The following is a 15,423-nucleotide window of genomic DNA, read 5'->3' on the forward strand; positions in this document are numbered from 1 at the left end:
CAACAGAACTGAAACAATATTTTAATTTTTTTTACCAAAGCACAGATAATGAGAAACAGCATAATTAAACCCCTTTCCTTAAAAAAACAAAACAAAAGCCTATTGGAACAAAACACCTGCCAGCTGAAGAACAACAAGGAGTTGTTCTACCTGGCCTTTGGCTTGGAATCAACTTGATCCCCTCCCCCTCTTTCTTATTTCCTTTCTCCTCCTGTGATGGAACTCCTATTTGGGGACTTCCCTGGCTTTTTTCTGGCCCACGTAGGAACAGTCTGGATAGTTAGCCTTGGTGAAGACGTTTTCATCCCCAAAAAAGTTTTTGAGTTTCTGCTGAAATGAGGCTGCATTTTAATGTTGTATTTTAATCTTGCTTTTTAAGTTGTATTTCAGTCAATTGTTTTATATCTGGTGTTAGCTGCCCTGAGCCTGGTCTTGGCCGGGGAGGGCGGGGTATAAATAAAATTTATTACTTCTTCTTCTTCTTCTTCTTCTTCTTCTTCTTCTTATTATTATTATTATTATTATTGAGAGAGCCGGTCTAGCTTCTCCAGGGAGGGAGTTTCAGAGCCTGGGAGAAGCCACCACCAAGAAGGCCCTCTCTTGCATTCCCACCTGTGAGGTTGGCGGGTGGGGGGAGAAGATTTTTTTTGGGAAATGGAACCCATGGAGGAAGGGGAGGACAGGATCACACTTCAAAATGACCTTGACAGATTAGAGAACTGGGCCAAAACAAACAAGATGAATTTTAACAGGGACAGGATCACACTTCAAAACGACCTTGACAGATTAGAGAACTGGGCCAAAACAAACAAGATGAATTTTAACAGGGAGAAATGTAAAGTATTGCACTTGGGCAAAAAAAAAAAATATGAGAGGCACAAATACAAGATGGGTGACACCTGGCTTGAGAGCAGTACATGTGAAAAGGATCTAGGAGTCTTGGTTGACCACAAACTTGACATGAGCCAACAGTGTGACGCGGCAGCTAAGAAAGCCAATACAATTCTGGGCTGCATCAATAGGAGTATAGCATCTAGATCAAGGGAAGTAATAGTGCCACTGTATTCTGCTCTGGTCAGACCTCACCTGGAGTACTGTGTCCAGTTCTGGGCACCACAGTTCAGGAAGGACACTGACAAACTGGAACGTGTCCAGAGGGCAACCAAAATGGTCAAAGGCCTGGAAACGATGCCTTATGAGGAACGGCTAAGGGAGCTGGGCATGTTTAGCCTGGAGAAGAGGAGGCTAAGGGGTGATATGATAGCCATGTTCAAATATATAAAAGGATGTCACATAGAGGAGGGAGAAAGGTTGTTTTCTGCTGCTCCAGAGAAGCGGACACGGAGCAATGGATCCAAACTACAAGAAAGAAGATTCCACCTAAACATTAGGAAGAACTTCCTGACAGTAAGAGCTGTTTGACAGTGGAATTTGCTGCCAAGGAGTGTGGTGGAGTCTCCTTCTTTAGAGGTCTTTAAGCAGAGGCTTGACAACCATATGTCAGGAGTGCTCTGATGGTGTTTCCTGCTTGGCAGGGGGTTGGACTCGATGGCCCTTGTGGTCTCTTCCAACTCTATGATTCTATGATTCTATGGTTCTAGGTCCAAAGGTTCGAAAGAACCTTTTTCTTTTTATGCTCTGGAATGGTTAAAATTATTGTGCACAAATTTATGTAAAACCAATAATATATAATGGAGCAAGTCCGACAAGTCTTCAGCACATACCTTTCCTTCAAAAAGTCTTCAAACTCCTTGCAGTTCTTCCTGCCGTCATTGAGGTGCTGGATGATGCCATCGTAACCAGCTGTGCTGATTAAATCTGTAGTCTGAGCAAAGGGAGTTGAAAAATATATTTAGAAGAAATATAACTTTAAAACAACAACAACAACAACAACAACCAGCCCAGCAAGGATCTAGAACAGGGGTCCTCAAACTATGGTCCGCGGGCCAGATCCAGCCTGCCAGGGTCCTGAACTTGGCCCATCCGCAAGGCGTAAGGCTCAGAAACGGGCGGGTGGGAAGAACCCTGAGGTAAAAGCATGCGCGTGTAACAAAGCCCTGGTAACGCGGTTGCTACCGCCTGCGCCGGCTGCTTGATAACAGCATGCTGCCCCTTTAAGCCGCCGGAGGGTGGGACAGTGGTGAAGGAACTCCTTCCACGCCAGCCCTTACCCTCCAGCCAACTCCATGCCCGCCGGAACAGCGCCTCCCTAGCCAGTTGCCTCCTTAACGCTGCACGGATCTCATCTGGCGGCTTTGGCAGCCTTAAAAGTTAGGGAAGCACCAAAAACACAGGCAACATATGCAAATAGAATTAGCAAGAAGAGGGGAGTCTCCATGTAAATAGCGGTGGGTGAATCTTTAAAATCAAGCGCTCCACCCACACTTCCCCTCTACAAATTCATGATTCTGTGATTCTATCCTTTGAAGTTTAGACTGATACATCTTAGGTTTCATCCTGTTTACAGCTTCCTTTTCCCTCTCCTCTCTCATGGCTAGGGATGAGAGGTCCCCGTGGTCTGAGAAGAAATGAGCAAGCACAGCTGCTTTTACTTTCTCCAGACCAGTTATTTAGCTTAGAACTAGAAACGGTCCTATCCGATAATAAACAGCTTCAATTACTTTTCTCTACTGCTGTATTGGACGGGACGTGGGTGGTGCTGTGGGTTAAACCACAGAGCCTAGGGCTTGCCGATCGGAAGGTCGGCGGTTCGAATCCCCACGACGGGGTGAGCTCCCATTGCTCGGTCCCTGCTCCTGCCAACCTAGCAGTTCGAAAGCACATCAAAGTGCAAGTAGATAAATAGGTACCACTGTGGCGGGAAGCTAAACGGAGTTTCTGTGCACTGCTCTGGTTTCGCCAGAAGTGGCTTAGTCATGCTGGCCACATAACCCGGAAAAACTGTCTGCGGACAAATGTCGGCTCCCTCGGCCAGTAAAGTGAGATGAGCACCGCAACCCCAGAGTCGTCCGCGACTGGACTTAACTGTCAGGGGGCCTTTACCTTTACCTTTTTACCGCTGTATCTCTCATGGTGTGATTGCAACAGGTAGAACGAGATCTCCAGCCATATTCACAAGCCCCACTCTGCACACTGAAGTTCAACAGCTGTGGTAGAGACCCTGTGGCCCTCTAAATGTCTCTGGACCAAAACTCCCAGCAGCCCCCACAAGCCAGACCAATGTTAGGGTTGATGGGAGTTGTAGTCCCGTGTAGAATCATAAAGTTGGAAGGGACCCTGAGGGTCATCTAGTCCAACCCCTTGCAATGTAGGAATCTTTCGCCCAATGTGGTTCTCCAACCAGTGGCCCTAAGAATAAGATTCTCATGGCCACCCTTTTATTAGAGTGTCACTATGAAGCTGATCAATATACCACAAAACCAGATTGATGGCAAAGAAGTCCAGCGCATTAGAAACTGTATAGGACTGAAACTGAAGGTACTTTCTACCACCTTTGGTGGACGTGCCCAAGGATCAAGGCCTTCTGGGAAATGATCTACAATGAAATTAAGAAGGTACTTAAGTGTACCTTTCATAAGAAACCAGAGGCCTTCCTCCTGGGCATGGTAGGCCAATTGGTGTCAAGGAAAGATAGGACGTTTTTTATGTATGCTACAACAGCAGCAAGAGTTCTTTTAGCAAAGTATTGGAAGACACAAGAACTACCCACGCTGGAAGAGTGGCAGACGAAAGTGATTGATTATATGGGACTGGCTGAGATGACTGGCAGAATCCGTGACCAAGGGAAAGAGACGGTGGAAGAAGATTGGAAGAAATTTAAAGTTTATCTTAAGAACTGTTGTAAAATTAATGAGTGCTAAAATGTCATGGGTAATGTAAAACAGAATTGCAGTGATAAATAATTGGGTAAGAGGAAAAGGATTAGAAATTGAATTACAAGTATTGAAATTAGGGGTTGCTGGGAAAATTTAAAACAGGGATGCAGAAAAGGGAGGTATGGGGAAGTCGTTGAAACAAGGTTCAAGAAAGAGAGGTTAAGAAATTATATGTGTTTACATGTTTGTTTGTTTATGTGTTATGTCGTTAATTGTTAGTTGTTTTGTGTTTTAATATATGTTGTAAAATCAATAAAAATCTATTATAAAAAAAAAGAAACTGTATAGGACTCTTCATCTGGGGGGAAAGCTCTGAGTGGATCATTAAAAAATGTGTGGCGATTAGGAAGTTGACTCTCCCCAAAGGCAGAACTTGCCTCCATCATGGGCTGAGCAAATTCCAGCTGTTCAGCCCCATATAGGCCATCGGTGGGCTCTGCTGCCTAGAAGGGATAGGCTGAAAGGCCAACACTGAGGATCATCACAGAGGGCAGGAAATTATTCTATGGTTCTATTTATTTGAGATTCCTGCATTGCAGGGGGTTGGACTAGACCGCTTCAGGGTCCCTTCCACCTCTACAATTCTATGATTTTATGATTCCAATCTGGTGGAGGAACTGAAACTCAGAGGCAGCTGAGAAATAACGGGACGCCAGGGATTCTGTCTAAAACACAGCGGAGCATCCCCAGAAATGGAAGCAAGAAGAAATTCCGACGAAAGAAGAATGGCAGATAAAATTAACGGACTACGCAGAATTAGATAAAATGACAGGAAGGATTTGAAACCGGCGGGACCAGAGATTCACAGAAGATTGGAAGAAATATACGAACTATTTGAAGAGCAACTGTAATCAACAAATTACGCTAGTAGGACTACAAGAAGTTTTGTAAGGAGAAATACATGAAACATTGCAAAGTAGAGAAAGAATGGAGATATTAGTTATGAGATTTAAATGTAATAGTGAAAGTAAGAAATGTATATTAAGTGAATAGATCTCTTGTGCTCAAGTCCTGCTTGCCTGTTTCCCACAGGCATCTGGGTGGCCGTTGTGAGAACAGGATCCTGGCCCAGATGGGCCACTGGCCTAATTCAGCAGGCTCTTCTTATGTACTTAGGCTGGTGCTGAGCAAGGACTTGAGTCTTGTTCTCTCCAGTCAAAATTTCTCTGCCTAGGGCTTCTGTCACACCTTAGGAACCTGACGTACACTGAGTGAGAGCATCTGACTTATGTAGCCCTCGGCTGACTCATCCTGTAGCCTGATTAGACTCTACCGACTGGTGGGGTCTGTGTTGCTCCCGAGAGGGAGAAAGAAAGTCAAATGACACCGAGGTTGATTCAGAGAAAGAGTTTATTCTGCTCTCCTGATAGCAGAAGGCACTTGCGTGGTCAGTTCACAGCAAGTCCAAAGAAATGAGAAATTTCATGCAGTATATATACCCTCCAGGCACCCTCTCCCCCCTTCCCCAGGAATCCAACCACGTCAGCTTATACACGCAAGTTGACATCCATGACCATAAACAGATATTCCTGTTCCGGTACTCTTGACCATAAAAGGTTGCTCCTGTTCCTATACTCTTATCTTGGGGCAGGAGGTCACCAACTCTAAGAACACTCCTGGCGCCGTTCCCGGGTCTCTTGTCAGACTTGACAAGGTCTGTGCGTCTTTTTGTGGTCAGGATGTAAGATAAGACCCAGACATGCCATCCCTGCTCCACGGAACTGGCAAGGCCATCCATTGCCGTCACGGACTGATAAAGGAGAGGGCTTTGAGCACTTGTTTATACAGCTGGCTTTCTGTTTATACATTGACTCAAGAGGTCAAGTTAATGCATTTTAGAAATGCTCCCTTGGAGGAGGAAAAATGAAGATTTTGGGTCCCGTTTCAGACTGACTGCACAGAAACCCATTCCTTCAGTCTGACTCGCAGCAGCTCTCTGAGATCTCAGGACAGAGGCCTTGTGGCTGCGAGAGATGTGCTCTGGTTCTTGGCCATGGCTAGCTGGCGAAGAAGACTTTCTTCAAAGAAGACGTGTTTTTGCATGTCATCCAGTCAGCCTCAATGTGTCAGCCCAGGAACAAAAGATTACCTTGTAGTCGAAAATATAAATTTAGGAAAGGGCTTTTCTCAGAACCCTGAATTCCAGTTTCCTCGAGTTCTTTGTAACACTGAGGCAATGCGATAATGCTGGAAAGGGGAACTCTGGTTCTCACACACTGGCGTGACAATGCTGCAGATCATGGTTTTGATGCTCAGCGGAGAAAGCTTTGCACAAACTTTCGTGGAAATTAGACAGTATTTAAGGGAACCTCTCAGAGAGATATGCCTGCATGGTGCCAAGCTTAGAATAGGTCAGGCTGCAATAAATATTGTTTCAAAAGTTGGGTGCCATCCCTACCCTCTACCAGATTCATGGGGGCTCCTGGCACTCACCCAGGGTCTGCGTTCCTTTGGAGAACAGAGACACAACAGAGACTGTCATAGCTTTAAGAAATGTGGTTCATTTGCCCATTTACACCTTCTGTCTGCATGGGAAGAGTCCAGATCTTACAGCATGGCTCTTTCAAGAGCCTTGTACCCCACAGCAGTGCATCTCTCCCAGCCAGCCTTCAGCCATCCTGCCCAAGATGGATCCCAGGCTTTCTTCTTCCTTCTTCTTCCCAGAACACCCTGCTAAAAAACCCTCTTTTCCTGCCATTTCACACCCAGTTACTGTGGCAACCTTCCAAATCCCCAATCACACAGTGGGGAGGATAGTTCTCTTGCATTGTCAAAGGCTCTCAATGGCCCTGTATTGTTTCTTGATGGCCAGGTTGTTTTGCATAAGCTTGCTCAGGATTTCCTCTGCAGTTTGTCTTTCTCCTTTCACAACACAAAGCCTCAAAATCCTACCATTTATTAATTTCGAGAGTTATGGGGTCCCCAGCCACAAATCTCTTAACACCGTGTTTGTTAAATTGTGGGTGAACATATCAGACGACACAGCGATTCTTCAAACAGCTCTTGTTTATTCAGAGGCCAGAACAGAACTGAACTGAAGGGCTCAGTCAGCCTGCTTATATAGAGCTCCGGTACAACGTTACTGTAGCAACTTTCTAAAACTATCCAATCACTGAACGTCACTTTCGATCCTTCATTTGCATAAAAACTATCCAATCACTTAACGTCACTTTCGATCGTTTATTTGCATAACTATCTACAGTATCCCCCTGCTGACCCAGGGTGAGAACTTCAGTACATAACAGTGTTAGCTTTTTAGGAGACACTCTGCCAAACCGGTGCCCCCCAGCTACCCCAGCCAGTATGGCCAGACTGAAGCTGCTGTCAGTCATCGGGATGGACCAATGAGCAGATTCTTATTGTGTTAATCTGAGGGTCTGCTTGTGCATGGTAGCTGTGAAGCAGAACTTTTCCTGACTTCCTCTGTCAGAGCTCCATTGCACTCACTTCCTGCTTACAGACTTCCCAAAGGGCATATAAATGAGCCGCTGATCTGATCTGGCAGGGCTCTTTCGTTTGTTCTTCTGTCATCCAACCATTATGGCCCATGTTGCCCAGTGTCTGCTGGGGATGTGTGCTGACCTCTGGGCCTGTCCGCTGCAGATGCTCCACTGTGGGTTTTTTATTATATAATTTTTTATTAGTTTATCATTTTCAGCAATAATTAAACATACTTTCATATCTTATACACAAGATGTGTATTTCTTTAAAGGCCAGAGCAAATAACATAACCTAGTTTTACAGCTGTGAAACAGTATAGCAAGTGCTCTTAAGTTGTGGTAATTAAGCTGTTGGGTATAGTATATAAGGACGCAGGTGGCGCTGTGGGTTAAACCACAGAGCCTAGGACTTGCCCTGCGGCAGGGTGAGTTCCCATTGCTCGGTCCCTGCTTCTGCCAACCTAGCAGTTCGAAAGCACATCAAAGTGCAAGTAGATAAATAGGTACCGCTCCGGCGGGAAGGTAAACGGTGTTTCCGTGCGCTGCTCTGGTTCGCCAGAAGCGACTTAGTCATGCTGGCCACATGACCCAGAAGCTGTACGCCGGCTCCCTCGGCCAATAAAGCGAGATGAGCGCCGCAACTCCAGAGTCGGTCACGACTGGACCTAATGGCCAGGGGTCCCTTTACCTTTTTATAGTATATAAAGAACAGCATGTAGCTCTCTCAGTACCCTGGTGAATTGGATGGTGGATGGGTCATGCTTATTGATATAGTTATACCTCGGGATGAATACACTTCAGCTTAAATATTTTCGGGTTGCGCTCCGTGGTAACCCGGAAGTAACGGAGCGCGTTACTTCCGGGTTTCTCTGCTCGCACATCCGCAGAAGCTCTTGGGTATTGTCGGCCAAGGGGTGTTAAAGACGGATTTAACTTTCTTTATGTATGCTACAACAGCAGCTAGAATACTCATTGCAAAGTACTGGAAGACACAAGATTTACCCACACTGGAAGAATGGCAGATGAAGGTGATAGACTACATGGGCTTGGCAGAAATGACGAGCAGAATCCGAAACCAGGGAAGAGAAGCAGCGGAAGAGGAATGGAAAAAGTTCAAAGATTATCTAAAGAAATATTATAAATTTAATGAAAATTAGAATGATGTTGGACTGGAAAGTAAATGGTTACTATTAGCAACGGTTAAGACAAGGAGAATAAGGAAGATTAGCTTAAATCTAAATTAAAATAAGGGAAGATTTGCTGAATAATTGATTAGAATCTGGAATACAGAAAAGGGAGGCATGAGGAAGTCGGGGAAGAAAGGTTTAAGAAATTAAGATATGAAATGGTATTTGTTTTTCTTTGTTTTGTCTTGTTTTTGCCTTTGTTTGTTTAAGTATTTGTTGTATTTATGTTATGTTATGTTATGTTTGTGCGGTTATAAAAACTGATTAATAAAAAATATTTTTAAAAAAAAAGAGAACTTGATGGTGTAAATCGGTCACGAGACTGAAACACACACCTTTCTGGTTCTGTGTTTTTTAAAAACTGGCACCAGCAGGATTATATTTGCTCCTTGCTCAGGGTGGCCTAAACGCTCCTGGAATAACCAGAGAGTTTCAGATGGGCAGAGATGGATTTAGGGGACTGCAACTGGTTCCCCCACACTGGGCACCAAGCCGGGAGCGCGCCACAGGGGGCACTGCAACCATGACGAACAACGGAAGGCAAGGGGCAGGAGGGTTGCCAAATGTTGGCAGCACACAGGCGCCTCTGAAATTTTAAAAGCTCAAAGTCCTCCACCAAGATGGGGTTGGGGCAGCCAAGTGCCACAAAGCCCAGCCTCAGCATTGCAAGGTCTCCTCACCAGTGCCGGAGGCAAAGAAGCCAGTGCAAATGTTTCGGCTGGGAACATAACTAGGTCACCATCTGTGGCACAGCTATAAACAGAAATAACCCCAGAGGAGCTGTTTGCAGGAATATCGGTGGAAACTGTAGGCTGCTTCAAGGTGACAAGTCAGCCGCTGATGAGTCCTTGGTGCAACAGAAAGAGTGACCGGAGGCAGATGGAAACCAAATTCCAGATACAGCACAATTCTGTTCAGCCCCACTAAACCGACTGAGACTCAGGGGCGCCGAGAAACCAGAGGCCTTTCTTCTGGGCATAGTTGGCCAATTGGTGTCAAAGAAGGACAGAACATTTTTTATGTATGCTACAACAGCAGCAAGAGTACTCATCGCAAAGTATTGGAAGACAGAAGATCTACCCACCGTGGAAGAATGGCAGATGAAGGTTATAGACTATATGGGACTGGCAGAAATGACCGGCAGAATCCGAGACCAGGGAAAAGAGACGGCGGAAGAAGATTGGAAGAAATTTAAGGACTATCTTAGGAAACATTGTAAAATTATGGAAGGCTAGAACGATGTTGATTCAGAAATTAAGTGGTTAAAAGCTGTAATGATTATGTGATTAAGAAAAGAAAGGTTAAAAATTATACAGAAATTAGGGGAAGAATTTGCTGAATTGACTTAATTAGAGAATGGAATACAGAAAGGGGAGGTATGAGGAGGTGGGGAAAGTAAGTTTTATGAATATAAGGGATTGAAATTATACATGTTGTTGTATGTGTTCTGTTGGTTTGTATGTATTTTTATTGTTCTTGTTTTTTGTTTTGTTTTTTCTATTTTATATAAATTCCTAAAACCTTAATAAATATTTTATTAAAAAAAAAGAGACTCAGGGGCGCCGACTCCTAGGGGCACATCTCTTCTGGGGTCCCCTGGTCCCCAATATTTTTTTGGATGAGGAGCTGGGGCCCCCAATGTTCTGAATGAACAGGGGATGGAGTAGGCTGAGTGCAGAGCCAAGGACAGCAAAGAGGCAGCAGGAGGAGACATCCGAGAACAAGAGAGAAGGAACCACCTGCCATTGAGTCGGCACTGCCGCCATGTTCAGCTCCCCCCCCCCGGCTCCCCCCAATGTCCTGACGTCGCAGCAGCATGCACACGTCATTGCCCTCCCAGTCTTCAGCACAAGCTGGCAACTCTGCTGAGACTTACAGTGCAACTTGTGAAACTGCCTTCTACTGAATGAGACCAACGGTCCATTTAGCTCAGTATTGTCTACACTGACTGCGACGCGGGTGGCACTGTGGTCTAAAACCACTGAGCCTCTTGGGCTTGCCGATCGGAAGGTTGGCAGTTCGAATCCCCACAGCGGGGTGAACTCCCATTGCTCTGTCCCAGCTTCTGCCAACTTAGCAGTTTGAAAGCATATCAGTGTGAGTAGATAAATAGGTACCACTGTGGCGGGTGTTAGAATTCCTGCTCCATGATTGCAGTCATGGGATTTTTGTCTATCACATGACGGTGTATGTTTTGACTCCACAGAGTGGGAAGTGACGGAGACAGGATGTTTGTGTTACTGTGTTCCGTGAAGTGGGACTATTGTCCTTTGTTTTTTCTCTTTGCTATCTGATGCTAGAGAGAGAGGGAGCCATGTTGCAGTGCTCCGTGTGTGTTTATATGTAAATAAAGTAGATTAGCCAAAACACTGAGGTCTGTCATGCAAGCTGCAAAGACTCTGCGGATCCCTAAGTGTGCCGATGGCATCGGTTGCTGTGATGTTCGGGCTGAAGAAAGCTTTTGAAACTCCCGAATGATTGACCAGGAAGGAGAGAACATGCCAGTCGGGCACGTGTCTCTGCCAGGGTCCTACTTCAGTGTAGGACCAGCTCCTGACAGTGGGAAGGTAAACGGCGTTTCCATGCACTCTGGTTTCCGTCAGTGTTCCATTGCGCCAGAAGCGGTTTAGTCCTGCTGGCCACATGACCCGGAAAGCCAAACGCCAGCTCCCTCGGCCTGAAAGCGAGATGAGCGCCACAACCCCATAGTCGCCTTTGACTGGACTAAACCATCCAGGAGTCCTTTACCTTTATCTTTTTATCTTTCTTTTTTCTACACTGACTGGCAGCAGCTCTCCAAGGTTTCAGGCAGGGGTCTCTCCCGCCCCCCCCCCCGAGATGTCAGGTATTGAACTTGGGACCTTCTGCACACGAGACAAATGATTCGCCACTGAGCTCCAACCCATCTCCATGTCTGTTCAGGGGTAAGCCCTGCTGAATTCAGAGGGGCTCCTTCCCAAGTAAGTGCGCCTAGTGTTGCAGGATCACCCCCCCAATCATTTAGTTTGTACAAACTCGACACACTCACACATGACATACGCGATGTTTCTGTTATAAATTCATAGAAAATCAACCGTACATCGGATCTACACCGGTCCACTTTTATTTTGCTCCATGAAGGAAGGACTATCAAAGGGGAATGGTTTGATACAGGACGACCATAATCCCTTGAGCGTACCAACATGTATGCAGGAGCCATACCCAGTTGGCATGCCAACCTTGATGGTCCCAGACAGAAGACCATCAGGGTCATAAAGGACTTGCATATGGGAGTGGATTCAACACGGACTGAAACAAAGGACAATGATCAGATCTTCCCTCTGGGGGCAGGAAACTGCCAACTCCCCTTTGTCCTCTGGAAAATACTCATGGGGAGGGGGGAAAGGAGGGACCAGCCAGGTGACAAGGTACTCAGGTTACCTCCACAAACCCCTAACACAACCCCTCCTTTTTATGATGTAGTCATGATGTAGCTGTGATGTAGTTCTAGGGGTGTAGCTTGGGGGATTAGTAGCTAATAAAAGTTGGGGTCTCCTTTTGTTCAGGGCTTCCATCTTGATCCACCTGGTGGCAGGTGGGAGTCCTGTCATGACAGTCTTCAATAAAGACCAAGCCTACTGGCTGCTGTTTTGCTCTGGTATTCCTGGCTGGTGTCCTTGTTTTTTTGTCCAAGGGAGCCCTCAGATTTCTCCGTTAACACTAGGATTCTGTAATTGGCATTCCAAGACTTAACAAATCACCGTTCTTGGAGGGGAAGAACCTCGCTAAAAGTGTCCGGGAACCAAAGTCTTCGAGATTGCTTCTTTGCCGTTTACTTTTATTCTATACAGTGACTCGGTAGCATCAGGTACCACAGCTCTATGCGAGTGTCTGGATTTAGTACAGTTCAGAGTTATTCCTTATCCTTTTCTTTGGAGTAAAAAACTGCAATTGTTTCGATTCAAACCATGGAACCATTTGGAACAGCGTTTCCCAAACTTGAGTCTTCAGCTGTTGTTGGACTACATCTCCCATCATCCCCGACCACTGGTCCTGCTAGCTAGGGATGATGGGAGTTGTTATCCAACAACAGATGGAAATCCAAGTTTAAGAAAACCTGCTTTGGAATGACTATACAGGCCTCACTTCCTCTTGGTCCATTTTCTCACAGGCTCAGTAAATCGTATTGAGGTATCCTATACATCTTTACAGGGACGTAGGTGGCACTGTGAATTAAACCACAGAGCCTAGGACTTGCCGATCAGAAGGTCGGCGGTTCGAATCCCCGCGATGGGGTGAGCCCCCGTTGCTCGGTCCCAGCTCCTGCCAACCTAGCAGTTCGAAAGCACCTCAAAGTGCAAATAGATAAATAGGTACCGCTCCGGCGGGAAGGTAAACGGCATTTCCGTGTGCTGCTCTGGTTTGCCAGAAGCAGCTTAGTCATGGTGGCCACATGACCCAGAAGCTGTACGCCGGCTCCCTTGGCCAGTAAAGCGAGATGAGCGCCGCAACCCCAGAGTCGGCCACGACTGGACTTAATGGTCAGGGGTCCCCTTTACCCTTTACCATACATCTTTATGGGCAACTGTGACAACTTGCCCTTTCTCTAAAACCAAGTTTTCTTACATTTCTTTGCTGTTGTTAAGATGCAGTTTTAAAATATTTGGGGTGGGCAAGGATTGCAGCAGAAATTGCCTGCCTGCATTGAACTCTGCCATTCCACAAGAGAAAGCGCAGCGCAGAATCCTCTGACAGGGCCAGGGTTTTGTTTTCATTGCTCTAAAGTGTTGCCACGTTTCCCACTTCTCCTCCTGACTTCCTGCACACAGAGCAGCTTCACATTAGCACATTAAACAATCCAGACTTGACCCCGTATCCTGTTTTCTTACTTTCATTTTCCTTTCCAGTGACTTTTCTATCACAGTCCAGGCTAATTTGAACTTAGCCTGATCTTTCATTCCCCTTCTTCCCTCTCCCCTTTTTATGATGATTACCCGCTCTGGGATCCCACAGCTAATTCTCCCCTGGTCTCCTCGCTGGCCCAAATAGGACTAACTTAGCCAGCTAGCCCTGGTGATCATCTAATGTTTATTGGATGGATTTTCCCCCTAAATTGATTTTTTAATTCTGAATTTATTGTTATTCACGTTTTATACTGTATTTTATGCTGTTTTTTGTTGCATCAATTAAATGTTTTAAATTTGTTGTTAGCTGCCCTGAGCCTGGTTTTCTGAACCAGGAAAGGCAGGGTATAAATAAAAATTTATTATTAGTATTTATTATGAACTCCATTCTCTAGCTTCTGTTAATACAGACCAGGAACACTGTTTGTCTTCTAATCATTCATTGAGAAGTGGACTCAGTCCAAAAGCTGCTCTCTTTCTTCCCCAAGGAGGGCTATAACTCAAACAATATTATTAATTATGATGATGATTAAAAATTTGTATACTGTCCTATACCCGCAGGTCCCAGTTCACAACGTAAAATCACAATATAAAACACAAAATACATAATAAAAACAAAAACAAGAGCAACCCAGTAGTTTCCCCGCCCCCAACATGTTTTAAAAGGGCATTGGATGTGAATCAGCCAAAGGCCTGGTTAAAGAGGAATGTTTTTGCCTGGCGCCAAAAGGTGTATAATGGGTGTGGCAGCTGAACCTCCCTATGGAGAGCATTCCACAAATGGGGAGCTAGTGCACAAAAGGTCTGTTTTTGTGTTGCCACCCTCCGGACCTCTCACAGAGGAGGCACACGAAGAAGGGCTTCAGAAGATGATCTCAGGGTCCAGGTTGGTTCATAGGGAGAGAGGCAGTCCTAAACATCTTGATATGCATACAGAAGACACACGCCGTCTCCAGGTAGGGCTGAGATGGACCAATGGTCTGACTCAGGACAAGGTATTTTTCTATGTTCCTAAGGCAGCCTTAGGAACATAGAAAGTGAGATCTGGACCATAAAGAAGGCTGATCGCCAAAGGATTGATGCTTTTGAATTATGGTGCTGGAGGAGACTGGAGAGTCCCATGGACTGCAAGAAGATCAAACCTCTCCATTCTGAAGGAAATCAGCCCTGAGTGCTCACTGGAAGGACAGATCCTGAAGCTGAGGCTCCAGTACTTTGGCCACCTCATGAGAAGAGAAGACTCCCTGGAAAAGACCCTGATGTTGGGAAAGATGGAGGGCACAAGGAGAAGGGGACGACAGAGGACGAGATGGTTGGACAGTGTTCTTGAAGCTACCAGCATGAGTTTGATCAAACTGCGGGAGGCAGTGGAAGACAGGAGGGCCTGGCGTGCTCTGGTCCATGGGGTCACAAAGAGTCGGACACGACTAAACGACTAAACAACAAAACAACAACAAAGGCAGCCTTTTTCAACTTTGGGTCCCCAGTTGTTGTGGGACTACAACTCCCATCATCCCAGTGGTCAGGGATGTTGGGAGTCGTAGTCCAACAACCCCCCCTTTGCTTCTGTACCCGAGAAGTGACCCGTCAATGTATGCTAACCTGTTGTTTTGGCATTTCAAATTGTTTTATGTGCAAATCGCCTCAAGACAGCGGTTTAAAAGCCGATTAACACACCAGCTGCAATAGCAATAAGCAAGAGCAACCGCTCGCCCACCATCTTGCTGCGTCCCAAAGTCCCACTTTCAGAGAGCAAACCTCCAGTTGCACTTTCACAAGCACCGGTTTTGCAAGGCCAAGAGGGACAGGGAGAAGTCGGCGAGGAAGAAGGAAGTGACAGGCGCCGTTTCAAAAAGTCGAAGGGAAGAAAGCAAGAGGAGGCAGCAATGCAGCCGCCAGCTGCTGGCCCTCTACATCCCCATCCATAGCATGAATTGAAAACTAAACTCATTTATCACGGCGTAAAGCTTCGTGGGCTGCTGTCCCCTCCATCACAGGTCCAAGGCACAGTCCTCAGTCGCAGGAACACCAGTTACAAACCTGGCAGGTAGGTGGGCGGATAATAATAATTATAATA

At 45.9% G+C, this 15,423-nt stretch overlaps 1 protein-coding gene across 3 annotated transcripts in view; it reads right to left on the reverse strand.

Moving 5' to 3' along the window:
• Positions 1-15,423, reverse strand: part of PSTPIP2 (proline-serine-threonine phosphatase interacting protein 2) — a 61,558-nt gene that overhangs the window by 31,410 nt on the left and 14,725 nt on the right. For all 3 annotated transcript variants that reach the window (XM_083575822.1, XM_083575821.1, XM_083575823.1), the window contains exon 2: positions 1,725-1,825. In XM_083575822.1, coding sequence (XP_083431948.1) covers positions 1,725-1,825 — 101 coding nt within the window. The remainder of the gene's footprint in view (positions 1-1,724; positions 1,826-15,423) is intronic.

This window comes from Podarcis filfolensis (genome assembly GCF_964270895.1).
Source record: "Podarcis filfolensis genome assembly, chromosome: 11".
NCBI classification, from domain to species: Eukaryota; Metazoa; Chordata; class Lepidosauria; order Squamata; family Lacertidae; genus Podarcis; species Podarcis filfolensis.